Consider the following 21,960-nt stretch of genomic DNA (forward strand, 5'->3'; position numbering starts at 1 on the left):
ATCCCTCATTGAGGTGTTCTTAGAAGGTGGAATTGGTGTTGCTTTCAAATTGATGGAGTGGTAAGTTTTGAGTCATGTCTTGGTAAATGTCATAGGGTAAGTTGATGAATCTTTTCTTTTAGGTCCTGTCCCTAGAGCGGTCTCAGAGTCAATTCACCTATCTTGTCCTTGTCTTTTGAAGGGATGGTGAGCAAGATGCACTTTGAAGCCTTGTCCTTAGGGGGTTGGTGAGCAAAATATTTAACTTAATTCATGTCCTTACCTTGGTCTTTGTGCAAAAAATTGTTATAGGTCATGTCCTTGGGAAGGACATTGGACAAATTTACCTACCTTGACCTTGCCTTTGGTGATCTTCCAGAGCAATTTGCTGATGGTCATTGAGTGAATTTGAATGTGTCTTTGCCTTGTCCTTCCAAGGGTTTGAGAGCGAAATTTGAGTATTGTCCTTGGGCTGGCCATGGAGCAAGCTGCAGTTTTGGTCTTGTCCTCACAAAGGACATAAAGCGAAATAGGATTTAGGTCCTGTCCCTCTGAAGGTCTAAGAGAGAATTCATACTTTCAAACCCTGTCCTTAGGCTAGTCCAAGAGCGAAAATTCCATTTTAGGGCCTGTCCTCATGAGGGACATAGAGTGAAAATTGTTCATAGAGCCTATCCTTAGGTCGGTCTCAGAGTGAATTCACCTTTTGGAGCTTGTCCCTAGGCTGGTCATTGAACAAAATCCTTATATCTTGACCTGGTCCTTACCTTGTCCTTGGAGTGAATTCACCTCTTGTCCTTGGAAAGGTCTTTAAGTGAAAATAGGATATAGGTATTGTCCTTTAAAAGGTCTCTGAGTGAAAATAGGATATAGGTTTTGTCCTTGAGAAGGACGATGAGTGAGCCATTTTAGACTTGTCTTCTTAAGCGCGTGAATTCAAATTATAGGCCTTGTCCTTAGCAAGGTTTGAGATCGAACTATGTTGTGAAACCTGTCCTTGGGCTGGACATAAAGCAAAATGCATTTTGAACCTATCCTTAGGCTGATCTCAAAGAAAAATTGTTTATAGGGCCTATCATTAGGCCAGCCTTGGAGCAAAATTGATTATAGGTCTTGTCCTTCGGAAGGACTGAGAGCAAAATATGTTGTGAAACTTGTCCTTAAGGCAGTCATGGATCAGATTCAAGTGAGTTTATAGGTCCTGTCCTTGAAGAGGACATGGAGCGAATTTTAACATAAAGGGCTTGTCCCTGAGGCGGTCATAGAGCGAAATATTCATTAAGAGCCTCATCTTCATCATGGATAATCAACGACTAACATATAGGGTTTGTCCTTGAAGAGGACATTGAGCGAAGCCTTTGCCTCAAGTTTGATCATCAAACATATGAAGCGAATTGATAAAAATGCAATTTTCAAGGATCTGACCAGCAAATTAGTTATAGGTCTTGTCCTTCGAAAGGACAAATGTAGTACCCCTACTGTAATCAGATTTTAATTTCGGTTTGACCTTGGTTAGTTTATCATGTTATAATGTTATAGTTAGATGTTTTGATTATTGTGCATACCGGTTAATGTGGTTTTTGCATCAATTTGTATGTAAGCTTATTACTTCTCCTGATTCGTGTTATTAATCTCGGGCTAACACTTTTATTAAATAAATATATGTATGCATGTGTGATTCATGGTTGCAGAAGATTGCAGATACAGTACCGCATGGGTGCGAGGTTCGTCTCCACCTGGATTCGCAGGTTTGAGTGTTCCTCATTGACCCTTAGAAATTGGATTAGGTGGTTGTGAGACCCTCGTTTGACCATAGTCATGCTCAAGTGAGCATCGTCAGTTGTCCGTCAATATCCCCTTTGGTGGGCTATGCAGGTCGTCCGTCTGTTTGGCTTTTTTGGGTTGCATGTTTTGTGTATGGTTAAATTGAGTAATTAATCCTTAAATGTTTAAATTGATTTAATGTGTGTTTACACATTAGTAATTAAGGGACTAAATTTAATAGGTTCCCTTTATGCGATTAATCGTTAATTAGAATTGCTCAATTCAAGTTGGTAGCACGTTCGATTAAATGGTTAAATTTAAATGATAAATTTATTTTGTTTATGCTTTTGGAAATGAAAGATTTAAATTTATTTGAAATAGAATTAATTTAATTTATTTGCCCTTTAAAAAAAAAAAAAGAGTTAAAACTATTGCCTTAATTACTTTTAGAAAAGTTAATTAAATGCCATGAGAAAAGATAAATAAAAGAAATGATTTTTACAAATAACTTTCCCATTTACTTTTTGGAAATTAGAAAAATAATTTCTTTTATTATTAAATATTATGATTTATTAGAAAACATTTTTCAACCTAAAAGTTTATGTTGAATATTTTTCTATATTATCCCTGTGAGTTCACGGGAAAGAAAAATGGATATTTTTGGAGAAATATTGGAAGCCAGATTGGAAACCAGAACTAGAGCTTGGAGGTTTGATTCAGATTGTTTGCAGAGTATTCATCCAAGATTGTTATCATAGGTTGGGTGTTTGTCACTCTTCTTTTTGTTTTGAAATTTAGTTTTAAAAAAAATACTTATGTGTACGTTGATTTTTCTGAAAGATTCCTGTTTGGAGAGTTTTTAAAGTTGTTTAAATTTGAGAAAGGGTTTCCTGGTTTGGAAAGGGTTTTGTTTTCCTGTTGTATGAATTTGCAAATTTGTGGTGAAAGGAAAAGTCATGCTGGTAAATTTTTTGGGAATTTCTTATTTCTATGTATTTTTCTGCTCTTCCTGTGTATGGAGAAAATTAGAGATTTTTGGTTTAATAAATTTCCCTTAAGGCTTTGTGAAAGAAGGATTTAGGAAACTTTATGTTTTTCTCAAATCTTTGTTCTGTCATAGACATTTTTTTTGTTCTTGGTATAAATTCTTTTGATATGTTTTGCTGGGTCTGTGTATACCTAGAGTTTGGGTATTGAATTTATTAGTTTTAATAAATTTTTTTAAAAATTAAAAGAAAACATTCCCTGCTTATTTCACTCAGAAAATTTTCCAAATAAACTTGGCAATGGGAGTTTGATTTTTACAAAAAGAAAAAGAAATAAAAAATTCATAACCTGTGAAAATATATAAAAATAAATAAAAATAAAAAAATCAAATTGATTTTTAAAATATTAAGTCAAGAAATTTATGAGTTTGCTGGAAAACTCATAAATTTTTGAGCTTTTCTTTGTGTCCTGGGAAGCAAAATTTTTGTTAAAAAAAAATGGTCATTAATTTTATTTTATTAAAAAGTTTTTTTTAATAGTTTTTATTTATTTATTAATTATTATTTAATATATATTCTATTAATGCAAATATATATATATATATATATATTTAATTGGTAAATTTTTATTATTAATTTATTAATTGTTTATATTTTATTAATCACGGATTAATAAATATTTATTAATTAATATTTAATTTTGGTATTTATCTTTATGTATGCAGGAAGTATCTTTTTTAGGAAAAAGATAAAATATTGTATTATTTAGAAACATTGGAAATTTAGTAATGTATCGTTTGGAAAATTGGCAATTAAATGATATTTTCATTTAGTAAAATAAATTGTTTAATTTATATTTCTCTCTGTATTGGGAAATAAGCAAAATTGTACTATTCAAATTGTGGTATTGAATTTATCGTGTATGTTGATTTTCTGTTATTGTTTTTTTGAAAACTTAGATCCTTTAGAAAACCGGATCAATTGTTGTGTGAAAACAATAGGAAAGAAGATTGTCTTTTCCAATCTATGCCTATGCATGTTTAATTTTTTGTATTCGCATTTACTTAAGAAATGACAAGTCTTTGATTTTGTTTGTTGGATCCTGTCGTAAGTTTGAATTGGGTACCTGTTTCTGTCCTCGATCTCGAGTTTTGACTGTTGTCTTGTGGTGGTGTTGTAACCGATCATGTCCCTTATGCGGGTGTTGAATGTTGGTTTGTGGTTGACCATAGCTGGTCGGGTCTCTAGGTAGAGTACCATCAGCCAGTACACCTTGTATGAAGTCTTGTTTGACCAAGTAGGTATTCCTACCGTGTTGAACTCCGTTTACTTGACCTTATGTATTCCTTGGTTTAGGCACTCATTTGAGTATAGTCTAGTGTCATTTGGGAAAGTGGCTTTCGATTGAGGGTTGTGCCCAAAGTGGTTGTTGGGTAACCCATCGAAAGTGTGTTTAAATAAGTAAGATAATTGTGCCTCGCGCATTGGATGAGTGCTAGCATAGACTCAACATGTAGTGAGAAGGCCTGAAATGGCAAACCATCAACTTTGTCTTCACGAAAGGTTGTGTTGGGCCACATGAGGCCTGGATGGGCCGGAGGTTCGGAATAGGTTGTCAGGGTAAACCAATGGATGGGGCTGGAACTTATGAAGACTTGCCATGGTAACCATACCGGGTTATGTGATGACACTTGTCCCTTATGTTCGCTAGTGTGTTGTTTTGTTGTCTTGATAGGAGCATTGTTGAGGAGTCATCCTGATGTTTATGCCCTCGTGAGATTCTGATATCATGTTAGACCTTGGGTTGCAAAGATTTAGTTTCGCTGATGCTCCAGTTGATTTTTTGTAATTGCTTCTTATTATGTTCGGTTGGATCCTTTTCTATTAAGGGATCATTCATGTATTTATTTGACCAATGAGGTCGTATGTATTATTGGTTATGTTTGCCTTGATGACAAGATTGTAAATGATGTGAACCTTATGTATTCTTCTCTATTATTTAATTATCAGAGGGGTCTTGTAGTTGAGCAGACCCAGAGATGTAGCCCACTAGGGGTGAACTCCGAGATCATTTTGGTGTTATGTGGTGTTTTACATTCTTATGTTTCCTTTTGATTTAGCATGTATGGATGGCATTATGTTAGTATGTATAATGTGGAATAGATAAAGTTAATCTTAAATGCATGTATGTAGTCATCTTATTAAATGCAACAAATTGGATCATGAAGAATGTAGATTTGAATAATGGAATGTATTAAGTTATTGATTATGCAATTAAGTATGCATGGAAAGTATTCATTAATTTATGATGAAATTAAAGTACGTTATGAAATTAGATGCATGACATATGTTTAGTGTAAGATTGTACATAATGCTTGGTTAAATTTTATTGGATGAACATAATCATGTCACCTATACTTTTAACCTCAATGGATGAACCTTATCATGTGATCTATATTTTAATCTTACCAAAATAAATTATCCTTGTTTAAGTATTATCTTGTCATTAAGTTAGTCAGCTTAATTGGATTAATTAACGTGAGTTGAGTTAAATGTTGAATTAAGTAATCACGTTGGGAAACTCTTTAGGTGTTATTTAGTCTTCCGCTATAGTATTTGAACTTATGATAACTCGTTCTAACATTGTGTTGTGTTTAATTTTAAAAAAAAAATTATTTGCACTCTATTCTTGTGTTTTAGCTTAATCCCTTTGGGGTTTCCTAGCGGGGCATTACAACAAAGATCGAAAAACCATATATGGCCTGTTCTTGAGGAGGACATTGAGAAAAATCAATGCTTAATTAAAATGTATCAACACATTTTGGTGCCATGATCAATTTCAAATTCGGATTCCAATGAAAGGAGTTCAAAAGGAGAAGTCGGCCATCATAGAACCTGTTTGTTTTTTTATTTTATTTCTTTTTACCAAGTCGGCCTTTTGCCCAAAAGACACATCTTTTCCCTAAGTTGCATATATAAGAGAGATTAAAAGATCATTTTAACATCAAATCAAAACACAATTCCTCTTTATAAGAGAAATTTAGTAGTAGATTGGCGAATCACTATAGCAGGTCAGCAAACTTCACCAGACATCAGTGAATTTCAACCAGTATATAATGCGAACTTCACCATCAATTATAGGGTTGGTCTTTTAGAGAAGGCAAATTTTGTCATTTGAAGTTCAAGAGGAAGCAAATTTGCTCAATAAAGAGGCCTATCATACAGCGAATTCATCTTGGACAACCCAAATTTATATTAGGCATTAGACTTGCATTCCAAGCAATGATTTCATTAAGTAGTGTCAGTCATTTAATTGATAGGAAATCATCAAAATCAGAGGTAAGAACTACATTTAAGATTAAAATTAGTCGTGATTAAAGGTTGAAGGGCATAATTTCATTCAAGTTAGGATGCATGTGTAAGTTAGGACATTCTTGTGAAACATTCAATTATTGTTAAAATGTAGGACTAGTTTAAATCAGTACTTCATCTTCATTTCTAAGGTTTTGCAAGCTCAAAGTCATTAATCTTCAATATACTAATCAAAATACTAACTTGATCACCTCTTATAGGTAAATCATGACAGCACGTAGGGCCAGTGGATCATCATCAAGGTAAGCTCTAATTAAAGAAGATCAAATGAGTGATGATTTGGAGACCAAAATCACATCTCGATGGAGCAACATTGGAGACACAAACCTTGGAAGTTTTGACATGAAGAAGTTATGCGAGGCACCTTAGATCGGAAAACCATCACCTTTAGCTAAGAGGATAATTGAGAGCAACATCGTCAAGGCAATCGGTTTCCCTCCTACAGTTCGATTTCATGAGTTGATGATTGAGTGTGCCAAGCATTATGATTCACACTTAAGGATGATTGTGGCGGAAGATGGAATTGTTCTTACCTACCTGTCAAAGAGGGCCATAAATGAAGCCTTCCATATACCAGAACATAGAGAAATGATCTATAGGAGTCTAGAAGGAGCCAAGTCAATTTATGAAGATGATCCTGACACATGCCTATCAATCATCAATAGGGACTAGTTACAAAAGAGTAGACCTCACCTTAACAAGATTCCTAATGGGCCACATCACATGGATTTTCAATAATAATTCAAAGATTTGATCACTTTGCTTAGTCGAGTTGTGGGGGCTCCTCATGCCTTTTGCTTCGACAAGTGGATGTTCTTTTTTATTCAAATCATTATTCAAGGAAAGGGAATGATTAATTGAGCAAGGATCATTAGTAATTGCCTAGATGTACAATTGAGAAGTTTGATTCAAACTAAGTCATTTCACCTGAGCTCGTATATTATATATTCTTTAGCAAGGAACTATGAATATGCAGGGCTACCACATAGAGACCGAGTGGGAAGAGGGCCCAGAGAGATAAGGGTTTGTGATTCTTATGAGTTATTGCATCATCCACCTAAACAACATTATAGATTGGTCAATGATACTTTCACGAATCATATCACTAGGACCTTGCAAGGAGTAATTCATCAAAGGTTGTCTCAAGATGCACAAGACCTAATCAAGCAATATGGGGCATGGTTTATTCAATTTCCTAAGCTCTCATATATAAGAGTGCAAGGTTGTCCTTCTCCTCCCCTAATGTTGCCACGATATCCCTTGGATATAATAGTATTTCTTGTGACAAGGCAATTGTTAGCATGTACTAAATCCTTAAGGTACAAACATGGAACTATCATCACTTATTCCATTTCACTCAAAAATTGAATAGAAGTTTGTCCTTCACTTCAAGTAGCTGAAAGTGTTGAGCCAAAACTATCTCTCTATTTATCCACATCATTTGCTTCTAGAGAAAATTTTGATCCCCATGGTAATGTTAAAGAGATAGCTGGGAGGAAGTACATGCATGTGTCTCAAGTTAAAGACTTTTGGATGAATGCACAAGATGACTTTGAGACAAGGAAGATGATGCACTCTCGGATGCCTCTTGACTTAATTAGAAGATGCAAGATATATAGAGTGGTCGACCAAGTGCAAGATAGTGGTTGATACATCCAATCTACCTATGAGAAAGATGACAAAGGAATCAAGATCAATTGGGATGAACAGGAAGTCACAGATTTGAGGGAATTGATGGATCCCATTTTAGCTTGCACACGAAGATGGGTAGATATTCAACATCAGAAGCTAAAGGAGCAAGATGTGATCATGACTTTCAACTTAGAAATAAGGGTGGAAGAAGAAAGGTTAAGTGTGAGTGAGGATAATTCACACTCAAAAGGATCAAAGAGAGAGAATGAACAAGGAAAGAAGGAAACTTTCAAGAAGAACCAAAAGACAAATCCTGATCAAGCTCCCAACGTTTCTTCTAGGCATGAGAAAGAAGATCAAGGTGAGGGTAAAAGAAGAAATGAGGATGTAGTCTACAAAGTGAATGAATTGATAGAGTCAACCATACAGAATGACATAAATGACAAGCAAGAACAAGGAAAAAATTCTCAAGACTCGTCACACCCAGCCATTCATATTCAGATTTGTAATGACGAAGAACAAGAGGATAATAATGAAGTAGCTTCTCCTGCTAGAATTGAACTTCCACCTGAAGAAGTACATGTATGAGAAGGAAGATCCTCCATTCTTGAATGACTTAAAGAAAGGCTTACCAAAAAAGTGATAGAAGAAGAAGAACAACAAGCATTTGATTTACATAGTCTTTTAAATGGATCTCAAGAGGTCATTGAGAAAAGGAAAGCTCAAAAAATGTCTAAGATAATAAGGGATGATACAAGTTCCAAAAGGATAGAGATTGCCACTCCTGTTGCAGATAAGTATGAAGATGAAATCTTGGCAGAGGAATATGATTTGGAGACATTCGATTTGGGTCCACTCACTTCTGAGCAATCCATGGAGGAAGCCAATAAATTTGTAAAAGCAGTAAATGAGAAGTTAAAAGCCAAAATTGAAAAGAACAAAAAATTGGAGAAAGCGGTGCGTTCTTGGAGGAGCTATATTTAGCAGTTTCAACAGCCTTTTAGACATCAATGTCCGACAACCACCCCACCTCCTCTGCTTTCTATCAAATTAGTTGATCACATGGAAAAAATGAGAAATTCAACACAACTTCTAGAGGCTTGGATCAACAAATCTTTCACAACGGCTAATGAGTTTGTAAGGAATATGATGAAAATACTTGGAAGAGCCATTCGAGTTCTTGAGATAATTCATAATCTCATGATGACAGTTGATGCCTTCGTTCATACTAAAGATGACACCATTTCTGTTTTGCAAACAATAAGGAAGATGCCTAGACAAGTGTTGGTACAAGAGGGGATAATCAGGAAGGAATCAACTCCTAATCTTTTACAATGGTCAACCTTGCTTCAAATAAAAAAATTCCTTTTTGAAGATGTAAGTAATAGATGCTTAAGCGAATCTTCAACATTTGGGGAACTTTGTTCAAGAAAGGATAGGATGCCTTTGGGTATTTATTCTGAGTTTGATTGTGCCTAAAAAACACATCAACACTAAGCACTCTAAAAATGGTAGTAAAAGAGATAAATAGTGTACATGAAAAAAAAATGAATTTCCAATGTAACCGACATGAAGGATGTTATTGTTGACAACAATAAGTTGTTGATTTCTACTTTGGCTAAGGGAAGCATTAGACAACGCATGGAAAAATATGATTTGAATGAAGAAAGGTTATTGGAAGAGCAAAAAATTAATGTCCAAATGAGAATTGTTTCAATAGTAAACAATATTGCTTCAACAATGTTGAAAATCAACCAATCATTTGCAAAAGAAGAATGATTTAAAATTGCATATGAATAAAATACAATTTTTTGTATTGATTAGTTTTAATTTTACTGATGGATTCAAATAATAGAAAAAAAATTTAAAGTATTGACTAAGTTTACTTTGAATGCTTATTAATCAAATTGTTATTACAATATTAAATCTGCTAAATTTACAATTATTATAGCCTTTAATAGTACAATCAGCTATGCAAATTCATTCTACTACAATATATCATTTTTTTTATTCAAGTATGTTTGTAATGAGTTACCTTATGATTTGCTGCGCTAAAAAGTCCATTTGACAAAAAACTATTGTACAAATTCTCGTGTTTGTAACAACTTACAATCTATTTAAAATTTTAGAAAATCCTATACTTAGAAATATTTCCCTCTTATGTACTGATTTTATTCATTATTACCATGACATGGTGTGGATAACTCCAAATTTTAGAAAATCCTAAACTCAGAAATATTTCCCTTATGCCCTGATTTTATTCATTATTACAATGACATGGTGTGGATTACTCCTCTACTTGGAAAAATAAATATTCATGTCAGCTATCTATCACATACTCTAAATATTTCATTGGATAGACATGGATTAATACAGCTGTGTTGTATACGTTAGGGTGGAGTAGTATGATATTTGGCCATTGTTGACTTATGATCAACCAACAAATGTGCTAAGTTACAAACTAATGAGAGTGAATGTTAGTATAATCTTTGACTAATCATCATTTTGATTAATAGTATTGTTATTATTTCGAATTATTTTAGTATGGAGGTATTTATTTTCATTTTTTAAATTATCTTTTGATTATTTTGAAGTAATATGTTTTCAACCTTGGTAAGTTAATACTTTTCATGCTTTTGTTTAACATTGCTAACCATTTTGGAAAAGAGTTGTCTCAAATTCTTTTTCTTTTAAATTAGGGGTTGTGTATAGTAAATTCAATCAATCTATTATTATCTCAAACTACATTATTGTATTTGTAATTAAACTATTTACAATGTAAAATTAGAGCACATGCCTTGCTTTTATTTTCTTAAGTATATTTTTTAAATTTATTACTTTTAGTTTTACAACATATTTGATGGATTCCAATAATAGCAAAATGGTCAAAGTATTGTTAGAATGTCTTCCAATGATACAAGAAATGACATGCAAGTTTGGTGTGATGTTGAAGATTTAACAAACATATTTAAGAAAGAGTTATCTCGAGCTTTTCATAATTCAGATGATGAGGTAGATGAAATAGATTTAGAGCTTCATGCAATACATGTCATGAGCAACAAAATGTGCTTCTCAAAAAGGTTAGTGGTGAGTGGTATATCAAGTCACGTTTGTTGCATTGGTTGAACCATTACATTTTTGAATTCAAATGTGATGTCAAGTAGTTTTGTAGTATCTTTAGGTTACCATATGCATTGTGACAATTTCTATTTGAATCAATGTATGAAGATCTTAAGCAAGGTGATATATCTCTATCATTAGTTGAGAAACACGTGGCTATTGCTATTTCAAGATTGTAATCTAGAATGTCTATGATTAACATTAAGTGAAGTTTTTGGGCGTGAAAAGTCAATAGTTGCAAGAGTTGTGACAAAGTTAATTAATGTTATGCATGTTAATTTTTTAAAACTTACATACAATACCCAAATGATCATTCAACACTTGAACTTGTTAAGCATGGATTTCACCAAAAATAAGGTTTTTCAAATTGTTGTGGTGCTTTAAATGTAACTTATGTTGATTTTGAGCTTCCAGTTGATGAATATTCATCTAATTGGTACAAACATGATCAAAACTATAGTATGTCATTACAAGCCATCATTGATAGCAAATTTGTTTCACAAATATTTTTACAAGTTGGTTTGAATCTATTAATAATGCTAGGCTCCTAAGAAATTTTTCCTTCTATAGGTTATGTGAATTTGTGGAAAGAGGTTAAATGGAATTTTAGTTTCTATTGGTTCATCAGACATGAGAGAGTACATTGTTGGTAATGGTGGATATCCATTGCTACCATTGCTACCTTTGCTAATTACACTTTTTTATGAAGCAACAGATAATAAAATTTAATTCAACTTTAAACTATCTTCAACACATTTTGTTGTTGAACATGCCTTTGAAAAGATAAAAGGGGTTTGACAAATTTTAAATTCAAAAATTTGTTATCCAAATTTGCAACTATTGCTAAAAACTATTCCTATGTGTTGTATTTTGCATAATATTATGTTGATAATTGAATAAAAAGACATTGAAGTTAGTTACCTTGATGAGTATGAGAATACTATACTAAATTGATATTAAGGGATTTTGTTGTTGGGTTTTCTTGAATTGCATTAATGAAATTCGTCAATGGTAATAAAAATATTGTGCATCTCAACATTATGGCTAGATTTTGATGAAGGCTTTGAAATATTTTTTCACATTGTCTAATTTTTGTCACCTACATTCTAGTTCTTTTTACAAGAACTTAGAATGAATTTTATATAAATCAGTTGCACTTAAATAATGTAATTACTTATATTAGTATTTTTTATTTATGGTATCTTCATTTAAAAATTCATTCATTTATTTCCCATGCAATTTTATCAAATGTTTTAAGTATTGGTAGAGTGATTCAATATCTTCATTTGTTCACACATTCCTTTGTTTCTCACATAATTTTATCAAATGGTTTAGGTACTAGCAAAGTGAGATTCAATATCTTCATTTTACTTATGCATTCTTGTGTTTCTCATAGAATTTCATCAAATGTTTAAAGTACTGACATAATGATCTTCTATATTCAACATACTCTAATAAGTCAATCAATTATTGGTGGGATCAGGGAACCCAACCTCCTGGCTTAGCAGATCAGGTTAATCAGCAGGAAAATGCCCCCAAAGTCCATCAAGCTTAATGCAAGAGACAAAATTTAGAGAGGAGAGAAAGCTAGTTAAAAATGCTTCCCATTCCAGACCAAGTATTTATAGTTCTTCTTTGGTAGTCTAGCGAAAAATGGCTAGTTCTCTTTTAAATTTCAAACTTCACTTTCCCTCGGGTAGAGTGGGCCCAGACCTAGTGATGTCATCTAAAATACATTTTTGAGCTAAGCCTTTTTGGAATCGCTTCTCGAGACCTAGCTGGAAAAGTTGTCAAATCAAATTATGGTTTGTGTAGCTCGAAAGGTAGATTTGGCATGTCAAGGACAAATATCATTTGCCACCTTAGCTCGCGAATTAAATGCAATTCTGCCCCTCATAATTTGGCGTTAAAGAGTGCTCGATTATTTCTCCTCAATATTTGTTGCAAGTCATTATCATCCTTTCTTGCCATTTTCATTCCAAAGCTCTGTTTGTTTCATTCCCTTTCTAGTCTGATAGCCCTTCAATTGCTAATCATGTCAACAGAGCCTCCATTTGCGTTTATTATGAGTGTCTACCCAAGGCCCATCTCCTGTTTTGGTGTAGACACTCCAATTTCCCTCTCGGCCTCGACACGCCAAGTCTCTTTCAGAAAGATAACAGACTTGAGACTGAAGCACCTCCTTCTCCATTCAAAATTCCTTGTTATATTGGTAGTCAAAATGATTTTGGGTAGTGGGCACTTGAATAGGGAGGAGTATCCTCGTGATAACATTAGCATTTCCTCCAAGTTCGTAGCTTCTTTGATGGATTTAAAACTAGCAAAGGAAGTAGTATGGAGTCTCACAAAGAAGTTATTCCCAGAAGAGATTCTCTAGGAGTTTCAAGAAATTCTAAACAAGGCTATCCATGATTCACGGGCTCCTCGGTCAGGCGATAGAATTTTGTTTAATGCCCATGGCGAGCTTATCAACTACTGCCCTTTCTTGCTAGACCTGAAAGGAAAGGATTTGGATAGACACATGGTGTTTGTCGAAGTAGGTCTCAGATACCTTAAATGGCATTTCTTGGGGGAAAACGTGGAAGACCAGGGCAGGGAGGATGATCTTCTCCAATTTGCAAGACTTAACGGTCTACTGCTTATGAAAGCAGAAGATGAGAGACCCCAGGCTGAGAAGGTCTATAGGGGTGGTGCTAGAAGGGGTCCCCATGGGTCTGGTCATGGTCATGGCCGTCGTGCGAGCAAAGGTCGTGGGATAGCGAGAAATGCTACTTCTCAACCTAAAATCTCCAATGAAACTATGAGCTAGGTTTCTAATTGAGCTCTGTTTAAAGATACTTATTGCTTTTTTTAGACTCTCGTAAGATAAATTTTGGCTCTATTTAGTAAATCTGTTAATTTGGCAGTAGAGAATCTGCCACTCAGACTTTTAATAGTTTTTTTTTAATGAGCTTAGATTGTATATGATAGATTTTGGAAGGATACAATATGTTGGTTATGCTCTACTTGTCTGGTTGCTCTCCTTCTCGAATTCTGACAAGGCCTACAGATGCTTCCAACAAGCTTTTTGATAATTTATCAACCAGCTATATCAATATTGTAATTAAGCATAATTAATACAAATTTGGCTCTGCCTTTACTGATAAAAAGAAACAAGTCAATCAATTTATCTATAAGTTTGTACTATGCACAAATTTGCAAAATCATACCACGGGAAAAATATGTAGCATAGACAAACAACATAGACTACTTCAAACAATTCAAACAAATGTAGTTTAATGGAAGGTGATTGTAGGATATGCACAAACAAGACTTTTTAAAAATATTTTATCAACTTTCAATCAATTATTAATGGCAAATGAAAATCTCAATTCCATTCCCTTTGCCAACATCCTTCTTGTGCTAGAAATAAGAGCTTTGAAATATAGGTTTGAATGCAATTGAAGTGTAAAGGACATAGGATTTTGACCAAATGTGGTAATTGTAGTAGCTTGACAAATGGAGTAAAATTAAATGCAATGTCTGCTAGTATCCTCCTTTCTCACACAAATTTAGAGCATTAGAATGGGTTTCAAAATGATTTTTTAGCAAAATTTAGAGTTGTATGCATAATATGGATGCCTAAATAAGGTGTATATGTTAAGTAAAAAAGCCTGGAAGGAATCATGCTCTCATGAGATGCAATGTATGTAGTGTTTGCACATCATAGTTTACTGTATGAAATTCATATTAGGTGACATTCTTAGGTACACTAGTTTATTATTCATATTTCATTGGTAATAGGGAAATTGAATTCTAATCAGTGCATCAACGAATGGTAATTAAATATAATAATTTACTGTTCACAAATTTCCCCATTTTCTATGTGTGCAAGCTCAAATCCATTAATGAGGAAGCTATAGACAAGTAGAGAAAACAATGATAGATAATACCAAATTTTGATTAGATAAAAATCCTTAATATAAGGTGCCCAATGCCCTTGTGTTGCTATAGTAACCCATATTTTTGGGAGATAGTCATGTTGAGCTTCCAAATTGTATTTTCAACTGTCTTTTGAAGTCTTCGTCATCTCCAGACTAGGGATCCCAACACTTTCGTCCAGCATAGTTAGCTCTAGATTTCAGTGCCAGGTTCCTAACTTTATCTAATTTCTAGATCCACCTTACTATTATTTTTTTCATGATGTACTTGTGTTGTGTAATATTTAGTCATTTTATCATAGTTAACCTAGTTCATTTATATATGTTGAGAATCAAGGTGAATAAATCTCGTAATAACAACTTCGTTATGTGATCACAAATGTGAAATAAGAACCAAATTTGAAACATGGAAGTGATTGCAACATTCAACGTTAGTATAAAATCTTGACATACTAAAAGAGACACCAGATTTATGTGGAGAAACTCTTTCAAGAAAAAACTCTAGTAGACAACAAGGGCAAATATATTGTTATCTTTCAAAAGAGAGAACACCACAATAATACACTTCACCATACTTCTCCAGCTAAACTCATAACTACCTAGAAACCTCAAAGAAACTTGTGATGAAACAACTAGGCCATTGCTCCAATTTATAACAAACTAGGAGAGGGAAAACACTACTATTTTCCAAAACAAGAAGCAAAATACCACTTGCAAAAACCCATGCCTTGGAGAATGAACAACCAATAGACATAATAAAATAATAAGACTCAAAGCCAATTAGACCTTTTCCATTTTGAATGTTTCATAGCTCTAGATGACTCTTTAGATCTCCCAATGAACACATGGAGACAAATGAATGACATTCTCCCACTTGACATCATACATTGCAATTAAATCCAAGAGATGCATAAAATAAGTTCAAGTATGATGATCAAAGTCCATGACCTTCTGACACCAAGAGAACTTTTTCATGGTCGCTCACTTCGAACGTAAGAGAATTTGGAACATTATCCAAAGTGTCAACCTTCTATATCAAGACCTTACCATTTTCAAAAAATTCTCAAGCAAAGTGATACTAAATATCAACTTGCTTAGTACGAGCATGATACATGACATTCTTGGCTAAATAAATAGCACTCTAATTGTCATATTCGATCCTCCTAGTCCTACAATCAAAATCAATGCAAATACCAAGTATTTGTAACCATATATGCCTCCTTAGAGGCATGTGTAGTAGCTATATACTCCTCTTCAATGGTGCACATAGAAGCTATGGGTTGCCTCTTACTTAACCAACTCAGTTTTCCTCCAAACGAAGTAAATAAAAAGCCACTAGTGGACTTTTGACTATTAAAGTCACTTGCCCAATTTGCATCAAAAAATGCTTGTATGTCCAATGACAACCACATTATCAGTACCATGATAAACTGAACAATAATTAGAAGTACCTTGCAAATATATAAACACCCTTTTAACAAAAGTCTAATGTTTTTAATTAGGATTAGACATAAACCTACTCAAAACTCCCACTACTTGGGCTATATTTGGTCTAGTGCAGACCGTTGCATACATTGAACTCCCAACGACACTAGCATAAGAACCTTAGACATGTCCTCAAAATCATCATCAAAACTAGGATACATGTCTAGACTTAATTCAATAGAAATAAAAAATGAAATACCAACTAGCAATTGATGCACATCTGGCTTAACCAAACTTTTTTGCGAACCCGATCTTTGTTGATCTCCATCCTAAGAATATATTTTGTAGCCCCCAAGTCCTTCATATTAAATGTGCTAGAAAGTTTAGACTTGAGTTCTCTAATCATCACCTTGCTGTTACCAATAAACATGTCATCAACATATAAGACAATAATTAGTATAGGATCATCAATAACCTTAATATAAACATAATGATCCTCCTCACTCCTCATAAAACCCAACTTTAACAATAGCATCAAAATTCTCATACTACATCTTGCATGACTATTTCAACCCATAAAACAATCTCTTTAAACAAGAAAACTATCAAGTTGTTGCATATAGATATCCTCCTCAAGATCCCCATGCAAGAAATAAATTTTAACATCCATTTTCTCTATCTCAATATCATAAGCAACAATAGTAGACAATAGGAATCTAATAGAAATTAATTTTGCAACAAGAAACAAAATTTTACCAAAAAATTTGCTCTCTCTCTCTCTCTCTCTCTCTCTCTCTCAGTCATGTGTAGCCACCATTCTGACCTTGTATTGCTTTAACTCACCATTTGCTCTAAATGTTTTTTTAAATACCTACTTGCATCCAATGGGTTTCCTTTGGGTAAATTGACAAGATCCTAGGCGTGACAACTATCCAAGGCCATCATCTTCTCTTGAATGACTTGCATCCAAGACTTAATTTCCTTTAAGGAGAGAGCATCTTTGAAAGATCTTGGTTCATTTCCAGTACTCAACAAAGTAAGTTTACAACAAAAATCTGGTGGGCTATACTTGTCAACTTTATTTCCTTGCCTTGTGAACCTCTTCAAAGAAGGAGACATTGGTTTTACCAATTCGTCTTCCTCTATGTGGTCATCCTAGACATCATCTAAACTCTTCAAACCCTCTTCTTCTTTTGCATCCTCACATGCATCTAATTGTTCTTCCCCATGGGCATGTTTCTACTTCTCAACCTTTGTCTCAAAGTGTATTATCTTTGTCTTATCCTACGGTTGTTCTTCACTTGACTAAGCTCTAAACTCCTTGAAAATAACATCTCTTGAAAATAATAAAAGGTGCATGGAAGAGATGGTGCAACAAAAGGTGATTTTAGCCACTAATGATGCCTAGAAGATGGATGCTTTGCAAGTAACTCCTATCTCAAGAAAAAATGATGTGAAAAAGAAACATTGCAAACTATTATATAGAGAGCTCAAAGATTGATGCTCCATCTAATTCTGCAAAACAAATAGATGGAAATAGCATTATGTTCTATCCTGGTCTTAAAAAAATCAGGTTGGGTGATCCTGATCTGGGTTTTTCAAAAGAATAAACTATTGTGAAGCACTAAATTTGAAGCCACCCAAATTGGTTGGATGGTTTCTCGCACTATTGGTTATTTTTTTTATTTTGCTACAGTGTGTTGTGTTAGTTCTCTTGTATGTGTAGTTTTGTTGTCCCTCCTCTGAGTTGTTCCTTGTTTTCTTTATGTGGTTTTGTTCTTATGTTTAAGGTTATGATCCCTTTAAAAACCCTGCTTTTGTTGTTTGTCCCTAGTGGTTGTTGGCTTGCTCTTGAAGCCTTTCTTTTGATAGTTGGTTTTTTTAATCTATAATAGGTTGGGCCCCTTTCCAACTTAACTTAATAAAAAACATCTCTAGAAAATATCATTTTATGTGTTAAAAAATTATAAATCTTATACACTTTTACATTCTCATTGTGACCAACAAAGATGCATTTCTAAGATTTTGGATCTATCATAGATTGCTTTTCTTGAGGCACATGAAGAAAAGCCTCATAACCAAAGAGTCCTAAGTGTGAAATTGAAGACTTTATACATGTCTACATGTGCTTCATAAGGAGTTTTGTAAGTAGAATAGGGAGATCTATTGTAATGTCCCCTTTTGGGAGTGCCCTAGTTTACCATTCTTAGTCAATAAGGGAGGGTTACAGGGGGAGTACTTTTATCTCTTTAAAAGGAAAAACCTACAAGAAAGTTAGAAAATAAACTACAAATCATATAACAACCAATTATGATGATGCATAAAGTAAGCATTGACTGATAATGATGAAACGTAAAGAAATTTACTATTGCAAACAATTGTCAATGTAAAGATCATGATCATAAGTCATTACCAAAGGAATCCCATAATGGCAAGCTAGGATGGGTAACTTGATAGGGTGTCTTAATGATCGTTCTCCCTCAATAGAGCTACACTTGATAGGGTGTCTTATTAACCATTCTCCTTTAATCAAGCCACACTTGTAGGGCGTCTTATCAACCATTCTCTCTCAATCAAGCTACACTTGATAGGGTGTCTTATCAACCATTCTCCCTCAATCAAGAAACACTTGAGTGTCTTATCAATTGTTATCCTTCAATAAAGCCACATTTGATAGGGTGTCTTATCAATTGTTCTCCCTATTGCAAGTCATATTGGTAGGGCGCCTTATTAGTAATTTTTCATATTGTAAATCATATTGATGGGGTGCCTTGTCAAACGTTCTCCCTATTCTAAGTCTTATTGATGTGGTGTCTTATCAGTCAATCTCCCTATTCAAACTATATTGATAGGGTGCCTTATTTGTTGTTCTCCCTATTCAATTCTTTATAACCATGGTTGATTTCAATAATCAGATATAACACATACATATTACATCATATTAACCATAATAGGTTGTACAATGTGAGCTAAAAAGAAGAAGATAACATGTAGTGAATAGTCATAAAGACAATCTACTATCACTAATAGTATGCAAAGAATATTAACAAAATTATGCATAGAACTTCATACTAGAATATCGTCTTAATGTAAAGGCAACTATAGATTCAATCTCTTTATTATGTTCTCTTTCCTCAAGGACTGATCGATCTGATATTATTTTCTTATTCCCCCCATAATGGGATTGTAGATTGCATAAAAGCTTTAAAGTAATCCAACACTTTGTAATTACAAAGTTTGTTGAATACTCGTGATATCTTTGTAGTGAGATTTATTTTCTTATTTGATTTGTCTTCCTATTGTCTCTTGTTTGATGCCCCTTGGATGATTCTAACTCATAAATATCCTTGAATTTTGTTGGAGGGTTGTGACCCTTAGGCAATTCCCCTTCTCTTCAAGGAATGATATCTCTTCCACGTGCCTCTTCATTTATTAAATTGTTGTACTCTTTTTAAAAATCAATGCCTTAAATCAGTTGCTAATTCTTAATTCTTATCATCATCGCCATCTTAGGATCGCTATTTTATCTTAATGCTATCCTTGAACATTGCATTGAAAAGTCACTAATCTTCTAAAGTGAATTGTTACTTTATTCTGTCATGCCCCACCATGAGGCCCAGATGACAAAATTAAAAAGACAAAGAAAAAGTGAATAATTTTTTATTTATAAAGATTACAGTTCACATGCATAAGGTTACATACAACAAGAATAATTTAGATAAACATTTAACAACTAGCAACCATCCTCAAGGCCCCATAATGATGCAACACAAGGTTGAACATCCTTCAAGAATCCCAACCAAGAACTGCTATAGAAATAATAACATTGTTCTATCAAATACAAAGGAACATGATACATTTTACATTGCTTGAGAATATACATAAGTTCATCAAATATATTGCAATGGATCCATAGTGATACATCCTACAAGAGTACCATGATGAGAAGAATACATGAATCTGGTACAATAATAACAGTCTTCGATCTTCTCACGGGCCTCCTTGATCATGAAGCAAGACGAGCTAAAACCCAATGGGTGCGAATAACACTCCACCCAACCATGTGGTACCGTAAGGTCCACCCCCCATGCTAGGAGGTATTAGCCAGACCCACAAAGCGGAAACAAAACATACAAGGGTACCGATCATGAACCACAAAAGAACCCACAAAGCTATACTCACAAGAGACTCACAATAGAATCCACAAAATAGAGTACACATGAGGCTCACAAGAGAACCGACCATACAAAATACACAAGAGGCTCACGATGAAAACACCACTAAAGTCACAAAAGTAAAAAAACAACTTACTTCCAAAGGCTCAAAATAATCCACAGGGGAAAACATAACATAAGTTACCACTAGGTAGCAATAGGGAAGAGTGTCATCATTGGGTTGTCATGAGTTACCCTGGTAGGTCTTCACTAGGTCTCGACCCCCATCCTGGGTCACCTTGGTGACCTCTCCCGACCCCTAGCCCCATACATACACTAGTGGACCACACCAACCTTTCGTGGAGACAAGATTGGTGGAAGTCATTCCAGGCCCTTCTCTAGTTACCCCAAACTTATATGAGCGTTTGTGGAAAAAAAAGGCAATGCAAAATTATCTTTATTAATGTGAACTAACTACCCACCCAAGTTCATTAATTAGGTTATTGCTTGATTACAAAACTTCCATTAAGTTACCTAGGCGACCACTTTGGGTCCCGACCCCCGATGAAAGCCACTCCCCCTTGGCTTGCACCTAGGAATCAAAATAAATCATGAGGCCATGACACCCAAAACATGAGGTGACAAGTTTCCAACCATAGCAAGACTTAGCTCACTTGCTAGCAAATGATAACTTTCCAGTTGGTTCAAAGCAATAGGAACCAAGAACCCATGCAAGACACCAATCTCATAACATTCAGGGGCAATGAGAAACATGCACAAAAGGAACTCTAATACTAATCTAGCCTCTAGAGTTGAAAAGGCATTCAAACATCAAAACCAGGAAACCCACAAAATAGACAAAAAATAAACGATACAAGGTCTCATGAAATCCAAACATAAAGGAATGCGATCTTAATTAAGATACCAAGAGAACTTAAACTTGTCTAAATAATTATTAATTTAAGTCATTATAAATTTCAATAACCCAAATTATAATCCATTATAACTCATTACATTCCTTTTAATAGCACAATAAAACTAACATCTCATTATTCAAGCATTTAAGATAAAAACATACCCTATTTCTATTTGCTATCAAGATTAGGTCAACTACATATTACAAGAAGGAAACCAGAGTGGAAAAGATAAGATACGTGTTTTGATATTCCTAGGCAAAACTTAATTACGTGATGAATTCACATATACATAAATAAAATTTCATTTACTTTCTCAAGTATATGTTTGATTTCTAATTAAGTCTATATTTAACAAATTTTCATATATATAAATATATTCCACAACTATACTCTATACTTCAATCTTATTAATTTAAATGAAATCTAATTTTATCTTTTGTTTCATCATTATCAATGTCTAACTATATTTAACCAACATACAACTATTTATCCATTTTAATATCTTATTCAATACTTAACTATATTTATCCTTAACAATACATTTTCCAAAAAGGTAAGCATAAAAATATTTATCAAATCTTTTTGCAAATCTATGTATACAAAAGTATTAACACTTATAAAATAATGAAAAGATCTAATATATATATAAACACCATTTAAAAATATTAACTACTAAGACAAAACAAAATTT

General features: G+C 33.8%; 1 protein-coding gene across 1 annotated transcript in view; it reads left to right on the top strand.

Moving 5' to 3' along the window:
• Positions 1-8,462: 8,462 nt before the first annotated feature.
• LOC131859382 (uncharacterized) overlaps positions 8,463-21,960 on the top strand; it is a 31,292-nt gene continuing 17,794 nt past the window's right edge. Inside the window, exon 1 of the mRNA XM_059213043.1 lies at positions 8,463-8,690. Within this exon, the coding sequence (XP_059069026.1) occupies positions 8,463-8,690 (228 nt within the window). The remainder of the gene's footprint in view (positions 8,691-21,960) is intronic.

This window comes from Cryptomeria japonica, chromosome 2, assembly GCF_030272615.1.
Source record: "Cryptomeria japonica chromosome 2, Sugi_1.0, whole genome shotgun sequence".
NCBI classification, from domain to species: Eukaryota; Viridiplantae; Streptophyta; class Pinopsida; order Cupressales; family Cupressaceae; genus Cryptomeria; species Cryptomeria japonica.